Genomic DNA, 17,766 nt, shown 5'->3' with positions numbered 1-17,766 from the left:
GTAAGTTATACACATATTTCATATTAATTGAAAGAGGTAACTAGAGTATGATTTGCAATGGTTTAATGAAGATGTGTCATATTAGGTGGCACAATCTGAAATTGTATTGCTGTAATAATTTAATTTGTTATAATACACATTTAGTCACACTGTATACTCTGTATGATGGCCACAGGAGTTGCGGTGTCGTGAGGAAGAGCTGACGAGGGCACAGATGCAGCAGAAACTAGTGGAGGAACACTTGCGTCGTCGCGAACGAGAGCTGGAGGCACGTGAGATTGACCTGCTGGAGCGTGAGCTCCACATCATGATCATCCAGCAGACAGCTCAAGCCCAGCAGGCACCGACGCCCAAGAGGCGCCGTGGAAAGTTCAAGCGCAACCGCTTGCTGCGCTCTTTGAAGAAAGAACCTGGCCAGATCAGCTCACCTTCAGGTTTGTTCGAGGTTACACTAAACTTGTGCTGATATCCAATGCCGTATGTTGCACTTCTCTTCATTTATTTATTTTATTTATTAGCCATTCCACTATTTTTAATTTTCATTTCAATATATGATATTGCTCAATATTTCTTGAGCACTTTTGCCTTGAAACCATGAAAGACTCTAAAAATACAAGAGGACTATGTATAATATTAAGTTACTCTCATTAATGCCTGTGGTTACATGTGTTGGATAATATGTCCAATAATTCTTTTGGAATGATTAATGGAAGTGAGTTGAAACTCTCAAAAATTTGTGACCATCATTTACATGTTTTATGTTAAAATATGATAAGAGTTGTATTTGGTATCTTCAAAATAAGTGCATCTCTCACTCTTAATTCCTACTTCCTCAGTCCATTTGTGTGACACTGTTAGAATTTCTCAGTATGTTAAGATATGTTTAAAAGTGTTGGATGTGCAAACACGGCCAATACGAGGAACTGCAAATCAAAATGATGGATATGTTTAAAAGTTGTGTGCAGCTTTTGTGATTTGCCACTCAGACAAAATGCAAAAGAGAATGTTTTTAACAATAACCACTTTTTGACTGTAGTTTTGTGAAGAAATGATATTTAAATTGAAGGCTGCATTTTTACCTAAGTAACAGTGATGGAAATAGGATCACATTTGAGGAAGTGGAGAAAATGGTCAATATATTGCAGTGCAATAAAGCGGTTGGGGTGGATGAAATTAAGTCGGAACTCATCAAATACAGTGGAATGTCAGGTCTTAAATGGCTACACAGGATAATTGAAATGGCGTGGGAGTCAGGACAGGTTCCATCAGACTGGACGAAAGCAGTAATCACACCAATCTTTAAACATGGAAATAGAAAAGATTGTAACAACTACAGAGGTACCTTTTTAATCAGCGTTGTGGGTAAAATCTTCTCAGGTATTGTTGAAAGGAAAGTGCGAGTATTAGTTGAGGACAAACTGAATGAAAATCAGTGTGGGTTTAGGCCTCTTAGAGGTTGTCAGGACCAGATCTTTAGCTTATGACAAATAATGAAGTGTTACAAGTGGAACAGGGAATTGTATCTATGCTTTATAGATCTAGAAAAGGCATATGACCAGGTTCCTAGAAGGAAGTTATTGTCTGTTCTATGAGATTATGGAATAGGAGGAAAACTTTTGCAAGCAATTAAAGGTCTTTACATGGATAGTCAGGCAGCAGTTAGAGTTGACGGTAAATTGAGTTCATGGTTCAGAGTAGTTTCAGGGGTAAGACAAGCTGCAACCTGTCTCCACTGTTATTCATATTATTTATGGATCATATGTTGAAAACAATAAACTGGCTGGGTGAGATTAAGATACGTGAACACAAAATAAGCTGTCTCGCATATGCGGATGACTTAGTTGTGATGGCAGATTCGATTGAAAGTTTGCAAAGTAATATTTCAGAGCTATATCAGAAATGTAAGGACTATGGTATGAAGATTAGAATCTCCAAAACGAAAGTAATGTCAGTGGGAAAGAGATATAAATGGATTGAGTGCCAAATAGGAGGAACAAAGTTAGAACAGGTGGACAGTTTCAGGTACTTAGGATGCATATTCTCACAGGATGGCAACATAGTGAAAGAACTGGAAGCAAGGTGTAGCAAAGCTAATGCAGTGAGCGCTCAGCTACGATCTACTCTCTTCTGCAAGAAGGAAGTCAGTACCAAGTTATCTGTGCACCGTTCAATCTTTCGACCAACTTTGTTGTATGGGAGCGAAAGCTGGGTGGATTCAGGTTACCTTATGAACAAGGCTGAGGTTACGGATATGAAAGTAGCTAGGATGATTGCAGGTACTAGTAGATGGAACAATGGCAGGAGGGTGTCCACAATGAGGAAATCAAAGAAAAACTGGGAATGAACTCTGTAGATGTAGCAGTCAGGGCGAACAGGCTTAGGTGGTGGGGGCATGTTACACGCATGGGAGAAGAAAGGTTACCCAAGAGACTCATGGGTTCAGCAGTAGAGGGTAGGAGGAGTCGGGGCAGACCAAGGAGAAGGTACCTGGATTCGGTTAAGAATGATTTTGAAGTAATAGGCTTAACATCGGAAGAGGCATCAATGTTAGCACTGAATAGGGGATCATGGAGGAATTTTATAAGGGGGACTATGCTCCAGACTGAACACTGAAAGGCATAATCACTCATAAATGATGATAATGATGAACAGTTTTATAGGATCATGCATCACAGTGATAAAACATAATCTCATTTTCTCCAATGAATAGTATCATTTATTGTGGTAGGGAAATATTGCATTCTTTTAAATAAATAAGTAAATATGATTTTTACCTGTTGTTTTGCTTTTACTTGGATATGTGCCAATGAACCTAAAAATCATGCATTTGAACATAGTTTCCCTGAAAACTGTTTTGAGCAGCTGGTTTGAGAACCCACATGCAGTGGAAATATTTCAGACTTTGTATCTACCAACAGACCTGACCTTATTGACAGTGTCAGTATAGAGGCAGAGTTTAGTTATCATGATGTTGTCACAGCGACAATGGTTGCTAAAGTTAATAAGTCCATCAAAAAGATCAGGAGAGTATTTTTGCTAAAAGGAGCAGATAAGCACTGGTTAGCATCCTACTTAGACAGTGAATGGATATCATTTAGTTCCAGTCAAATGATGTAGAGGAATTATGGGCAAAGTTTAAATGGATTGTAATTCGTGTTCAGGAGAAGCATGCACTGAGTAAGTGGATTAAGGGTGGAAGAGACCCACTGTAGTTTAATAACAGTATTCGGAGAATGCTGAGGAAGGAAAGGCTGTTGCACTTGCAGTTCAGAAGGGGAATGCACAAATAATAGCAGGAAAAATTTAGAACAGATTCCTGCGTCTGTAAAAATATTGACGCAAGAAACAACTACTACCACTGTCATACCTTAGCAAAAGATCTTGTTGAGCACCCAAGAAAATTCTGGGTGTATATGAAATTGCTATGCGAGTCAAAGGTTTCTATCCAGTCACTCTTTGACTAGTCTTGTATGGCATTAGAGGAAAGCAAATGGAAAGCCGTAGTTGTAAATTTTGCTTTTACAAAAATAGTACAAACATCTCATTGTGTGACCATCACACAGATTCCCATATGGAGGACAGTAATTGGCATCCCTGACATAGAGAAGCAACTGAAAGAGTTGAAAACAAATGAGTTGCAATGTATGAGTGAAATCCCCCTTTTGTTCATTCTGAGATACAGAGTCCTAAAGTTAAATGACTGCTGAAAAATCTGCAGTTGAGATACCAGAAATATTCAAGCATATGGCTGCTTGCTAGAGATGAACCTTTCTTTCTGTTTGTTGGGACTCTTAATGTCAGAAGCATTATAGACAGAAAAGTGGAGGTAATGGACTTGTATCACTATTGAAATAAGCCCTTCATATAAGAAGGGTAAAAGAATGGACCCATAAAATGGCACACCAATATCATTAAATTGATGTGCTGCAGATTTCATAAACATTCTCTCAATTTGAATATAATAAATTTCCTTGAGACGGAAAAACTCTATCTACCTGCGATCCACAGGTGAAGGGCAACAGGTAGATTCCACATTCCCAGATTTTGGAAAATAATTTGCAACATGGTGCCCCAATGCAGACTGTGAATGATAGTAAGAGCATACAGAATAGGTTCCTAGATATGTGGGTGGTTGGAAGACTTCTTAATTCAGATAACCCAGTTGTTCTCCTTGATGGAGAGTATTCGTCGGAGACAAGGCTATCATCAGGAGTGCCATGGGGAAGTGTGGTAGGACTGCTATTATTCTCTGTGTACATAAATGATTATATGGACAGGATGTGAGCAGCAATCTGCAGCTGTTTTCTGATGCTGCTGTGGTGCATGGGAGGTGTTATTGTTGAGTAGCTGTAGGAGGATACAAGATGTCTTAGACAAAATTTCTAGTTGGTGTGATGAATGCCAACTAGTGTAAAAAAAATGTTTGTTAATGCAAATGAGTAGGAAAAACAAACCCGTATGTTTGAATATAGCGTTGTTAGTGTGCTAGTTGACACAGTCAAGTTGATTAAATATCTAGGTGTAATGTTGCTGAGTGATGTGAAATAGTGCAAATATTTAAGGACTGTAGTAGGGAAGGTGAATGGTCAATGTTGGTTTATTGGCAGAACTTTAGGAAAGTGTGGTTTATTTGTGAAGGAGAGAGCATATAGAACATTAGTGCAACCAATTCTTGAGTACTGCTTGAGTGTTCAGATTAAAGGAAGATATTGAAGCAATTCAGAGACAGGTTACTAGATTTATTACTGATAGGTTAGATAAAAATGCAATTATTATGGACCTGATCTGGGAAATCAAATGAGAATCTTTGGAAAGAAGGTGGCATTCTTTTCAAGGAACACTACTGAGAAAAGTTACAGAACTGGCACATGAAGCCAACTGCAGAAAGATTATACTGCTTAAGGACCATAAGAGTGAGAGATATTGAGGCTTGTACAGAAGCATATAGACAGTTGTTTCTCCCTTGCTCTATTTTCTTGTGGAACAGGGAAGGAAACGACTAGTGATGATGCAGAGTACCCTCTGTCATGCACCATATGGTGGCTTGTGGAATATGTATGTAGATCCAGATGTAGTTGAGGTATTAACTGGTGGATTGGCTCATAAACAAGACTGAATTCATAGCTAAGCTTTTAGACAATATTCTTTCACTGAGTGAACACACACACACACACACACACACACACACACACACACACACACACACACACACACACACATTTTCATTTATTTTCACTCATGCAGCTGTGTTGTCTCAGAGCTCTTTTTGTGTTATTTAGTCTATTAGCTATGAGAAGGATGTTATGAAAAGCTTGATTGTACGTCTTTCTGCCTTCAGTGCTTCAACTCAGCAGAGTGATTGCCTATACTCCTTCCATTATTTGCTTCTGCCTGGGTATTGATTTTTTTCTCCTCCATCACTTCTGTCACTACCAGGGTGTGCTTGTGCTATTACTGGAGTGTAGTATTTTATCTGTTTGTAATCACAGTGAAATGAGATTCCAAAATTGGATTTTAAGGCATACCCAGGAGCAGATATAGACTCAGATCACAATTAGATGGATGTTTAAGGGAATCATCCAGAAGAAACAATGTGGGAAGAAGTGAGATACTGAGGTACTGAAGAATGATGAGGTACATTGCAAGTTCTCAAAGGCTGTAAGTACAGTGATGATGGATACCACAGCAGTGAGTTCAGTTGAAGAGAAATAGACATGTCTAAAAAGGGCAATCACAGTAGTTGTACAGATAAACACAGGAACAAGGAAGATAACACCAAAGAAATCTTGGGTAACAGAAGCAGCATTTCAATCAATTAACGATAGAAGGAAGTACTAAAATATCCAGGAAAAGATAAAAATACAACAGTATAAGTCTCTTAGGAATGGAAATAAATAGGAGTTGTAGTAGGGTAGCAGAGGCAAAGTGGCTGGAGGGAACATGTAAAGAAATCAAAATAGTAATGATTCTCAGAAAACAGATTCAGCTTTAACAAGACAAAATTAAAAGCAAAGACAGCAACATTTATAATGCAAGAGGCATCTCCCTGTCAAACTCAGATAAGAGAGTAAATAAGTGGAAAGAATACACTACAGTTCTCTATGAAGTGCAGCAACATGAAAGAAGAGGAAATGGGGATAGATTTGGAAGACAGGGAAAACTTTAAATCAAATAAAACAGAGGTATAGAAAACATTTTTTCGGAATTTCTAAATCCGTTGGGGAAAATGGCAACTAAATGGCTACTCAAATCGGTATGTCATATAGACTCTGTGAGACTGGGCTTTTTGAAAAATATCATCCGTCATTTCCAAAGAGAGCAAAGGCAGGTAAGTCCACCAATTATTGTACAATCAGCTCAGTAGCTCTTGCACCCAAGGTCCTGACAAGAATATTTTACCAAAGGATAGAAAAGAAAATTGAGTATCTGTTAGACGATGATCAGTTTGGATTGTGAAAGGGTAAAATCTCCAGAGAGGCAATACTTAACGTTGTGTTTGATAATGGAGGCAAGACTGAAGAAATCATCAAGACCGTGGCATAGGATTTGTTGATCTAGAAAAAGTGTTTGGCGATGTGAAATGGTGCCAGATAATAGAAATTCTGAGAAAAACAGGAATAAGCTATAGGGAAAGACTGGAAATATACAATATGTACAAGAACCGTGAAAGGACAGTAACATTGGAAGACCAAGAATAAAGCGCTCAGATTTAAAATGGTGTAAGACAGGGATGTGTCTGTTGCCCCTACTGTTCAGTCTTTACATTGAAGAAGCAATGACAAAAACCAAGAAATGTTGAGGACTGGATTTAAATTAGGGTGAAAGTATATCAATGGTAATATTCACTGATGACATAGCTATACTCAGGGAAAGTGAAGAAGAATTCCAGGATGTGTTGAATGGATTGATTGAAGAGTCTAATGAGTACAGAATGTGGGCTGAGAATAAAATGAAGAACCACAAGAGTAAAAAGAAGTAACAGAAATGAGATTAGCATGATGCGAAGGAACTCTGCTATAGGCCTTAATTGGGGGAAGAAATTTTTGAGAATGTACGCTAGTGATGCACAGACTCCAGGAAAAAGGGAATCGAAACATTATGAGACCTGGTGATATGGAAAATTAAGTGTACTAATAAGATAAAAGATGAGGAGGTTCTCTGCAGAAGTGTGAAGAAACTTAAAGAAAACACTGACATGAAAAAGGGACAAGATGATCAGACATTTGTTAAGATACTGGGGAACAACTCCTATGGTACTAGAGGGTGCTGTAGAGGGTAAAACTATAGGAGAAGGCACAGATTTGAATATATCCAACAAATAAATTAGGATGTAGGGTGCAGGTTCTACTCTGAGATAAGGAGGTTGGTAGAAGAGAGTTCATTGTGGGTTGCATCAAACCTGTTAGATGATTGATGACTCAGAAAAAAATGTCTGGAGATGTAGGACAGTTTTTTTATATTCCTTGTCTACATCAGTGCATTTTCTTCTTTTACAGTAGCTTCACAATGCTCCATTTGTTATCGTAATGATTTTCCTTTTATAAACTTGGCTGCCTTCTTTGTCATTATTTTTTAAGTTTACTTTTTTGGCATTCCAACAGCATTACAATAGGTACTTGTGTACCAAATTCCTTAGGTACTGAAATTAAAAATGAAAAGTGGCACATGCATTTCTGGTTGACGTATTTCACTGCAACAGTGTAACGTTGCATATAAGTTAAAGTATTAGTTTAAATAATATGCTAACCTGTGTGCCATATTTTCGGTTCTTCTTTTAGAACAAAAATATATTTTACGTATTTTGACTGCTGTTAGGTTTCCGGCACACCATCACTGTGCAGCACACGGCACTGGACCGTAAACCTCGAAACCCTTCAAGTCCAAACAGTCCACCTGGATCGCCCAGCATTCCGAGGCTTCGAGCAATTGCACGTAAGTAGAATCGACTTTGTATAAGATATCAAGTTTCTTTGGTTACAACAAAATTTGTTGGTAAAACAGTTTAAAATTCCTGAAGGGAAATATGGATAGATCCAGTTTCTTCTGAAATGGAAAAAAAGGCCCATCCACTACTTTTGTGTCATTTTCTTAATTTATGTTAATGATGCCATGAGACAGCTTTTACCACAAACTTCTGACAATGACAACCAGTTAATAATGTGTCCAGGCTATTGGAAACTATTCAGTTTTACACCATTGTGGCATGTTGTATGTCAGTATTGCAGCCTATTTCACTAAAACAGCTTGTCATTTGGTATTAAATCTAAGTTGGTCACTGGGGATGGAACCGAGGACCTCTGCGTTAATACCCACTGATGTCAACAGCTGGATCACAAAAGAAATAATCATTCAAAATTATTTAAGTGGTAAAACAGAACTATTGTGGGACAGGGATTCCTAAACAACTATTTTGGTAGGTAAATCAAATAAATTCATGCTATGTGTGACATTATGTCCAGTTAAAATGATTCATGGTATAAAAATTAAAGAGGGATCCATTGTTTACATTAGCAGGCCTCATATCACAACAGGCTGCCATGGATGTGAGGAAAAAAGTGCCAATCAGCTACACTACCAATGTAAACAAATCTATGGTACAGTTAAACTGATAAAATTGAAGGCTGTTAGCGGTTTAAAATCATTGATAGATAGCACCTTCAATCCTGCATCGCCTCACTCTGTTGTAGCTTTGGAACTCCACTGATGTCAGTCATGTTCTACACACAAAATGCTGATATAATTACTGAAGTGAAATGTGATCTCAGTGGTTCAGATGAAACTATTCTTCAATCAAACTATCATAATTTTTGACAGACACTGAGAATAAACATCTCCTGTAAGACTCTTACTTTACACTCTACAACCACAATGTCAAGAAATGCTGATAATTAATGCTGAACTTCAGGATGACAGATCTCAAAACTCAACTCACACAGTACATCACATATATTTTTTTGTTTAGTTAAATGTGCCCATGAAGTGCTTGTATGATAGTTTCTCAGAATAAAATGTAAGTTAGTTTATCAGTTGCAATAGTTGAGTTTATCAGTTGCAGCCTATCAGCTTTGTCTGACGCTGTTCATAAAGTGCCTTGGAGTGAGAATTTTAGGAAATGTGCCAACTGTGAATGCCTGATTTTCAATTAATTGACCCTAAATGGATTAGTCTGTCCACAATTTCACTGAGTCTACAAATTAACTGAGCATCTGAAAGCATGTTTAATTTTGATTTGAAGATCATAGTATGAAACTATCAAAGTTCACAGATATTTTTCTCCTACTTTTTAATAGGATACAGCTGTTTGGTACAACATGAAGCATATCTGACACTGTGCATAGCAGTTCATCATTCGATTTTCAGTGTGAATGCTGTCATATACCAATTTATTTGTATAGTGAATGACAAAATGCACATATTATTCAGGCCTACAACACATTGGTTTGGCTTTTATGTAATTCAAATTCACAAACTGCAGTCTTATTTTGCTAAAGGATTGGACACATGTTGAAATATAGGCAAAAAATTTACCATTTTAGTAAATGTTGTGTGACATCACTAGCTGACTTTACATTACCAGCATATTAAAACTTTTGAATTATTACTGTGAGAAGTCATTGTCAGGATATGTTTTGTCAGAACTGCTTACCTTTCATATATTGAGGTGTAACATACAGTGAAAAGCTATTATAATTTTTTTAAAAGACTTAGGTCAAAGAAGGTATTTATTCAGTAGTACACAAGAAAGAAGTAAATAAAAAGTGACATGTGAAACAGAGTCACAAGCTTCAAAGATCTCACAGAGGTGGCCAGATAGCTAAGCATCAGTGGTACACCAGAAGAAGATTAGAAGTAAGACACAGAAACCCCCTACAAAGATCTCCAGATCACAAGGGGCATGAATAAACATGATTATGTGTTAATATGAGGATATATCTATCTTACAGATGGAGACTTTCAGGCATAATGGACTATAAGGTTAGCAGCTTGATGGAAGAGTAGAATAACAAGAGTAAATATTAAGTAAATAAAGGCTCTGATAAAAACTCTGAGACACAAAAACTGATGGTTTTTCATTGCACCATGTGAAAATTGTGCACCATTCAACTTGATATGGAGAAGGAAATAACTGATGACTATCTCAGATACAGAAGAAAGTCTCAGTACTGGTACAATCACCAATGTAATAACAACTGTTGATAAATTTTGAATCAGATGAGAATTGCTATTCATAAAAAAAAAAGTTTATGCAAGTGGCATTTTGTTGCAAACAAGTTGCTTACATGCATTGTAAGCAGGAATAGGGAAATATAATCATCTTGGTGTCAGAATGTGCATCTTAAGGTGAATATTTCATTTCCCTGCAAAGCCAGAGGATTGATAAGAAGGGTTTGAATTTGGAATCATTGCTTTGCAAATGCACAAACCGACATTGTGAACACTAGAAAAAGCAACCAGTCTGTCAGCAAAAGCACTCTTTTATGGCACTCCCTACCTTTTTATGTTAAGCTCCTCTGTAAGTGAGCTCAGAGACTGGGGTAATAATTTTGATAATAGAAGGGCTGAGCTGTTACTTACCCCCTTCAGTGAGGGCTTCACACAGTCAGAAAATAAGCAGAATCATTAGCACTTATTTGTCGCATCTTTTCTTTGTTGGCTTTATGATAAGCTAGATATGTTTGTATTGTTTTCTTATTTCAAACTGTTTCTATGTCACAGAATTGAACAGTTTTGATTGTTTGTGACTAGTCAACTGAAAACAAATCAATAAATCTGATCAGCTTATAGAACCTGTCTCTCACAATTCTTTCCTTGTGGTGCTCTTATTTGAAAGTAGCTAGCAGTTATAAAAACCAACAACACTAAACTTTCTGAATGTAAAAGTGTTGAAGGACAATTTTGCTAACACTGACTGCACAATCAGCACTTAAGTTCCTCAACTGTGTTTGTCACACATTGTTGTATACTCAGTTTTCTCCATCACAGTCTCATTGATCCCATAGGAAGCTGAGTCCTCAATGGAATTAAGTTTTTAGTTGGGTGGCACTTCACTTGGCTACTCCTGCGAAACAGTGCCCCCATTTCTCCACAGATTTGCAGGATTCTGATGGTGGTAGTCCATTATCATAGCAGGCATGAGAATGGAACACAAAGAAAAAAAAACAAAAAAATGCATCAGTAATTTGTGTTGGTCTGTATATTACTAGGCTGATTTGTATGGACTTTTGTTTTTCTTTTTATGTCACAATTCCATCTGGTGTTGTCAAGGAAGTTTGGGATGGATGCTTGAAAGTAAAACAAAGAAATTGGAATCACAAGGGAAAAAAATATATTTTAGGAGGAAGCATGAAAATATGGATTGGATGAACAAAACAAACTGAAATTTCAGGAAATGTGACAAAAGAACAGACAAAAATGATGTCTAGTATACATGATGGGTCTACCTACAGGCATGAAAAATGACAGTTCCACTATCATTATAAAAGACTCCAGGATCTGAAATCTGTCTGTTTTTCTTTCCCAGGTTGATGGGAGAGGGAAGAAAGCTAATCTGACAGAAACTTAAAATGAATACATACACACACACACACACACACACACACACACACACACACACACACACACACGCGCGGAGAGAGAGAGAGAGAGAGAGAGAGAGAGAGAGAGAGAGCGCGAGCGAGCGAGCGTGGGGGGGAGGGGGGGGGCAAAGAACTGAGCTGTAATTGTCTGATGTTCAAAATTTATGTGAAAGAATCAGACAATTTTGGACATAACTGCAATTGCACTCCTCTGCAAACTATTGTATATCTGCCTTTGAAATTCCACGTAGAATTTTTGCTCTAGGACACAGCTGCCTTTTTGTATAGTGTCAGAAGCATTAGAGATAAACACTCAGGGACTTGTAGTAAGAGAACAAAAGGAAAATAATGCAAATGTGGTGAAAAAAATGATTTAACACTGCACTAAATTGATACTTTTATATTCTGTTGTAGTTTCCATGGAGCTTGTATTCTGAGTGTTTCATCCCCCAATTGTGTAATTATGGAATCTGTACACATACTTTTCACTGTCACGCTTTGAAAATACTGGAAACTGTTGTCTCACTTCTGATGAACTTGATTTGAGTGGAACTGAGTAACACTACTTAAAAACTACTTGAAGTAAGCAATACTTCTAGGATTTAACCCACTGTAGTTCTTTATGTACTTTTAGAGGCCTAAACTATCACAAAAGATGACATTTCTGATGAAAGTGTGATACATGTACACTAACTGAACCAGATATGGTCACATCATCGAATTTTTTGCCATTTAATAAGATACACCATAACTTGGTTGTTATGTGTTTGCTGTCTCTAACTTTAGGATGGGTCTAAGGTTGCTCCTGAAACACAAATAACATTTGTATTAAGCCAGACATATAGTTCATTATGATCAGTTACTGTTCAACAGTACTAATTTCCAACAAATTTTGTTGCTTAATTACATTAATTTAGTTTTGTTGATCTATATAAACTTATTGATTCAATCAAAGATTTAGAATAAAATAAGTATTTGAAGTAAAAGAAATGTTTTTCAAAAGGGCATGCTGTAGTAGACCGCTTGTTATGCATGAAACATTATTTTTTTGCTATTATTAATTTGATTTGTTTTTACATTTTTACAGTGCTGCAGTATCTCTTGCTCTTGTAGGATTCTGCACAAGTGCACCTGTATATAGTTGAATTTTGTTGTTGTTATCATTTGTTATTGCTGTTTGCTGTATAGCAGTGTGCCTCACTCAGTTGCTTTTATACAATTCTCTCTTCTTGCTTGTCTTTTAATGTAATGCCACTTCATCCTGGTGGAAATTTAGTATGGAGCCTCATAGTCTTTCACAGAATTTCAAATATGTATGAACTGAAACAGTTGTCTTAGGTCAGTCATAGCTTTTGATGCTTCAAACAAGATTTCCATATTGATGAGAGACTGTTGTTTTTTCCCTGGACTAGAAAGAGTGACAGTTTTAATTAGCTTTACAATTATAATGGAAAGAAAACATCACCGTTTGTGTCCAGCAGTGTGACAAACTGAATAACAGAAGTTGCAGTCTAATGAATTCATCTTTTATTTGGTAGTGATTCTCATTAACTTGAATGTATGGGTTAGTTCTTTGCAGTTTTTCTCTTTTTATTGTTACATTGGATGACTTCATAACTGTTCACACACTGAAACATATAGACTGTGCTCATAAGTTCAGCCTGTTACCCATCTATTATTTCGCAGTAGCCATTAACTGTTCATATTGCAATTACCTGCAGTTTCCACATGGAATTCTATACTGCTGACCCCCTTGTGATCTCTGGCCATGTATGAAAAGTTAATTGTCTCCATATTAGTTGTGCAGTTTTACCAGTTTTGTTTTTCACGAGGTGAACAGCAGTTTATGATGCCTTCAGTCGTAATTTAATGTCTTCTGTTGAACGTCAGATTTAAAGTTTAGAACATTTATTTGCTCAAGTGTGTGTTGAATTGGTGCTAAAATATGTAGTAGAATTTTCTGCTCTATTTAATTGGCTGCTAATATATTTGAATAGACAATTACTTCAAAAGTATATTTCCTTCTCAGATTTGGCTGTATTTTTCCAACAAACTCAAATAATGGTATTTTATTGGCAGATCTCACATGTATAAGCATGTAGTTTTAGTTGAAAAGATGATCCAGTCACACAGTTCACTAGCTGATGCAAAATATTTAAAATTCTCATCATTTCTGTTTTTTCCATTCGGTGATGCATGCACACAGACTTCTGCAGAATGGCTCCATGTTGCTGTTTTGTTCTGTGTGGTCATTACTCGCATGTTTCAATCGTGTGACTGAAATTCACTAATCGAGTGGCCAGTCTTCTTCATTTGTAAAATAGTTTCTGTGATGTGATAGAAGTTGCCATACAGCGCTTGACAGATGTCACTCCTGTCAGTCTTGATTTCATCAGTTTTTTTATGCCAGCATTTCAGTCTCCATTCTCAGTTTTGGGTGAGATTCACATTCAGTCAGATGCACGGAGGCACCACTGTTCCACCATTATTGCATCACACGCTCCGTGTATGGTGTTCTCGACGGAATATTGTGAGTAACTGTGAATTGAGGCACATACCCACAGTCCCTTAATGAGCAGAGCCCCCAGTATCCATTCTCTTCACCTCCAGACAAAGTACAGGTCCTCGTGTTGGCTTGTCTCCAGTCCCAGCCGACGGGGTGAAGGGTAAGACGTGGGGTCCCAGCACGTGCCACCAGCGGGAGCGCGGCCAGATCATCTCGCGCGTCGTCGACGGCCAGAAGCGCTGGAGCCGGAGCGCGCCCGACCTGGAGAAGCGCACGGCCCTGCACGCAATAGGTACGGGCTCAGGAATGCGAGTGGGTGTAGGTGCATCTGCAGAGGCACTGTACGACAGTGCCGACGGTGCCAACTAACCTGTCCTGTCCCTGGTATTTCTGGAATGACTTGTGTTCCAGCCACCATTTCTCACTCCCCTCCTTTTTGTCACCTGCAGCACAGTCACTTGTGCTTCCTAAGTCACCAGGCGGTGGCAGCGGCGTCTCACGAGGTGGTGGTACTGGTGACAGTGGTTTTGGCGGTGGTGGTTATAAGTAACACGTAAATTATGACAAACTGTTTTTGAAAGCTCAAATCTGTTCTTCCTTTGTGCGTAAATTTTCAGATTTGAGGTTTTTATTCCATCGTCTTTCCATTTTACTTTCGTAGTTGGCATACTTACTAATGCTTACGTGTATTTAAATTGTATCAGTTATACCTTCATAAAAGGAACTCCTTAAATATAGAACCTGAATTTTGCATTGGCAGCATATATTGCTGTATTACTTCCATTCCTGTTGCTTTAAAAGCATACTTTATTATCAAAGCACATAAAGAAAGTTCAAATTTTCCTCAGGAGGATTGCACACTATATAACTGCTAGTAAAGTAAGTTTATTGTAATGTGTTTCACATTACGTAAGTTCCTTATTTCTCAGCATTTTCGTTTCTACTACAGTTTCTATATTCATGATTGTGCTGGCAGCAGTAAAGTTTGTGTTATCTACGGGCTTGTTAGATGAAATTCTTCACAGTCTGGGAGTATGGAGATACTTGATGGCAGCTTCATGGCTGGAGTTTTCTTATCCTCAGACTGTGCTCTTTATTATTGATTAATTGCAGAAATGCAGTACAGAGTCTTTTTGCATTACTTAGAACTCACGTTCAAATTCTGTTTCGTATACCATCTTTTAATGTTTAAACATTACACTAACAACATTTTATTGCAAAATATTTTAATTTGTGACTCTGATTACAACAGTTTTCCTTCTTTCAAGAAATCAGCTGTCATACAACATTTCATAAAAATGGCAATGATCTTTTATGCTTGTTGAAGCACATTTTACAGAATGAAAACATTCATGTTATTCCATTTTTTCTTGTGTTGATTTGTGGAAAAAGTTGGCAATTCTTTTCTTTTATGTGGATTTTCAATGATTTAAATGTTCATTGTATCTGAAATAGCAACAACAATACATGACAGCCCACCAAACTGCTAAAATTTATGCATCTGGTATGTTTTGTTAAACTGACTTGAAGAAAGAGTGTCTCTTCAGTCACGTCTGTTAACAGGACATACAGTCAATGATTCTGATAGTAATTTTCAGCTTAGCAGTTGTCTATTACCAAAACTTTGTGTTTTACCCTTAATAATGCAGTGTTTAACAGCTCATTTCATTTTCACACTCTTTCACTTGGTTATTTATTTATGTCAGTAGCAGATAGCAGATTCTGCTTGGAATTTTTACTGCATTTTATTTGGCTTCTGCACAGCATTAGAGTGATGCTTTGTAATATATTTCTTTTCTTGTAGTTATTTATGGATTTTTAACAGTCATATTTCAGAGTTTAATTCAGGATATGAAAGGAAAAAATGGACATTATTTTCTTCAGTTATGTTTGAAGTAATATTGATTTAAATGTTGAATAGTTTAAACAATATTATCGGGAGTGTTATTTATACCTTTGTAATGTATTATCTATTAATTTTTAAATTCATCGTAAAACTCTTTTTGCCACATTCATATGCAGTCCTTTATTTTGATAAAGATAACTAGTCTTAATTAGATCAACACATGCAGACACGTGTAAATAGATTTTGATGCAGTATCATTAATACAGTCTTCTTGACCATACTGCTAGATTTACAACCATGTATAACTGGTGCCAGCACAGTCATTTCACTAATACTCTCATCTAGATATAATAAATAAATTCTTGTAGGCCCGAAAGACAAAATTACACTCGGTAATTACATGCCAATACAGTCATTGCTCTTTATGTATTTTAATGAGGGAAGAAATTGATTATGATTTGAGTGAACTGATTGGACTTCTTTCTGATTACTGTTGTCTGCTTGCTCAGGCTATTCTCAGGAGAGGCTCAACTACCCCTGTAAGTCTGATCCTTGTTTTGTCTTATTTGTAGACTCATTTTATTTTATTTTTGTAGATTGCAAATGTGTTGCACAAACTTTGCAGATAATAGATGAAGATAGTGCATGGACCTACACTGTAATTAGTTTTGTATGAGTATTTTCCAAGTTTTATGTTAAAGAACAACAACATTTGTATTGGTAAGATTTTTGTAATGGTTGTCAGTAGTAGGCAGACTTGCACAAAAGATGTAAATTTATGTTTTGTTGTTAGATTTTTAGCATTTTGTGCCAGAAGTAGTTATATTTTTAAGATAGTCACTGTTCAATGTAAATATTATTTTTACTTTTTAAACTTATGGTGTCCTTTTCATAAACATACTTTGCAAATTTATTGAAGAATATGAAATAGGTACACTCTCATTTGGACACTCAAGTGTTGATTGGCTGTAGAAGGAAAAGCTAGATATAATCACAGTTTTGGTATTTGAGGTAATTTACATATCTTCCTTAGGTAATGAAATTTACCTGAACTCGATAATTATCCTGTGGTTTGAGGTCTGTGAAAAGAGTTAAGGTAATCCTCAATTATTTTCAAGTAATGCTCTACATATTAAGTCATCTTGTGTAATCAAAGGCCTTCAATGGACAGTTGATAAAAGTCTGATGATCAGTTAAAAAGAACGTCATTAAATACAGTCTTTACTATAAGTTCTTAAATGTAATTTGAGAATCCTGTGTGAAATCATAATGTTATTGATACAAATCTGTGTGCTGCTGTAAAATTCAAGACCAAGAACTTATTTTTTCACCTGGTGGTGGTGCCTTTTAACTTACTTAATAACTAATTTGTTGGTTTAATTTAATTTTTTCAATATGAAGTAACTATATGTTGATACAGGTTTATTGTTAAACTTGTGTTTTTATTATCTTTATTCTGTATATTTTTGGTTTGAAATTCAATAAATACGAATTACTGTAGGCTTTTCTGTTTATTTACATAGATTAGTTCCCATTTCATAACTTGCTCTGGAGACAACAATACAGCACATAATGATATAATTACATTACATAGAAAAACAACTGAATATTGTTATTGTGGGAATGGTACCAAATTTTCTTCTGTGCTAATTGTTTGATATTTACTCCTGCTTGTTTTAAATCAAATTAAAGTGGCCATTTTCCTTTTACTAATCACATTGCTGTACTTCTTGGGTACTGGGTTTAAACATTAACATGAGATCAGTTTAAACATGATGCATTTAATATCTTTTAATCCATTGTGTTTGAAATAATGCCACTCGTAACAACTATTCTTA

At 36.6% G+C, this 17,766-nt stretch overlaps 1 protein-coding gene across 1 annotated transcript in view; it reads left to right on the top strand.

Moving 5' to 3' along the window:
* Window positions 1-17,766, top strand: part of LOC126425305 (mitogen-activated protein kinase kinase kinase 10-like) — a 731,045-nt gene that overhangs the window by 619,943 nt on the left and 93,336 nt on the right. The window contains exons 5-7 of the mRNA XM_050088284.1: window positions 176-434; window positions 7,816-7,932; window positions 14,222-14,374. Coding sequence (XP_049944241.1) covers window positions 176-434; window positions 7,816-7,932; window positions 14,222-14,374 — 529 coding nt within the window. The remainder of the gene's footprint in view (window positions 1-175; window positions 435-7,815; window positions 7,933-14,221; window positions 14,375-17,766) is intronic.

This window comes from Schistocerca serialis, chromosome 10 (genome assembly GCF_023864345.2).
Source record: "Schistocerca serialis cubense isolate TAMUIC-IGC-003099 chromosome 10, iqSchSeri2.2, whole genome shotgun sequence".
NCBI lineage: Eukaryota > Metazoa > Arthropoda > Insecta > Orthoptera > Acrididae > Schistocerca > Schistocerca serialis.
This window is presented reverse-complemented; position numbering and strand designations above follow the sequence as displayed.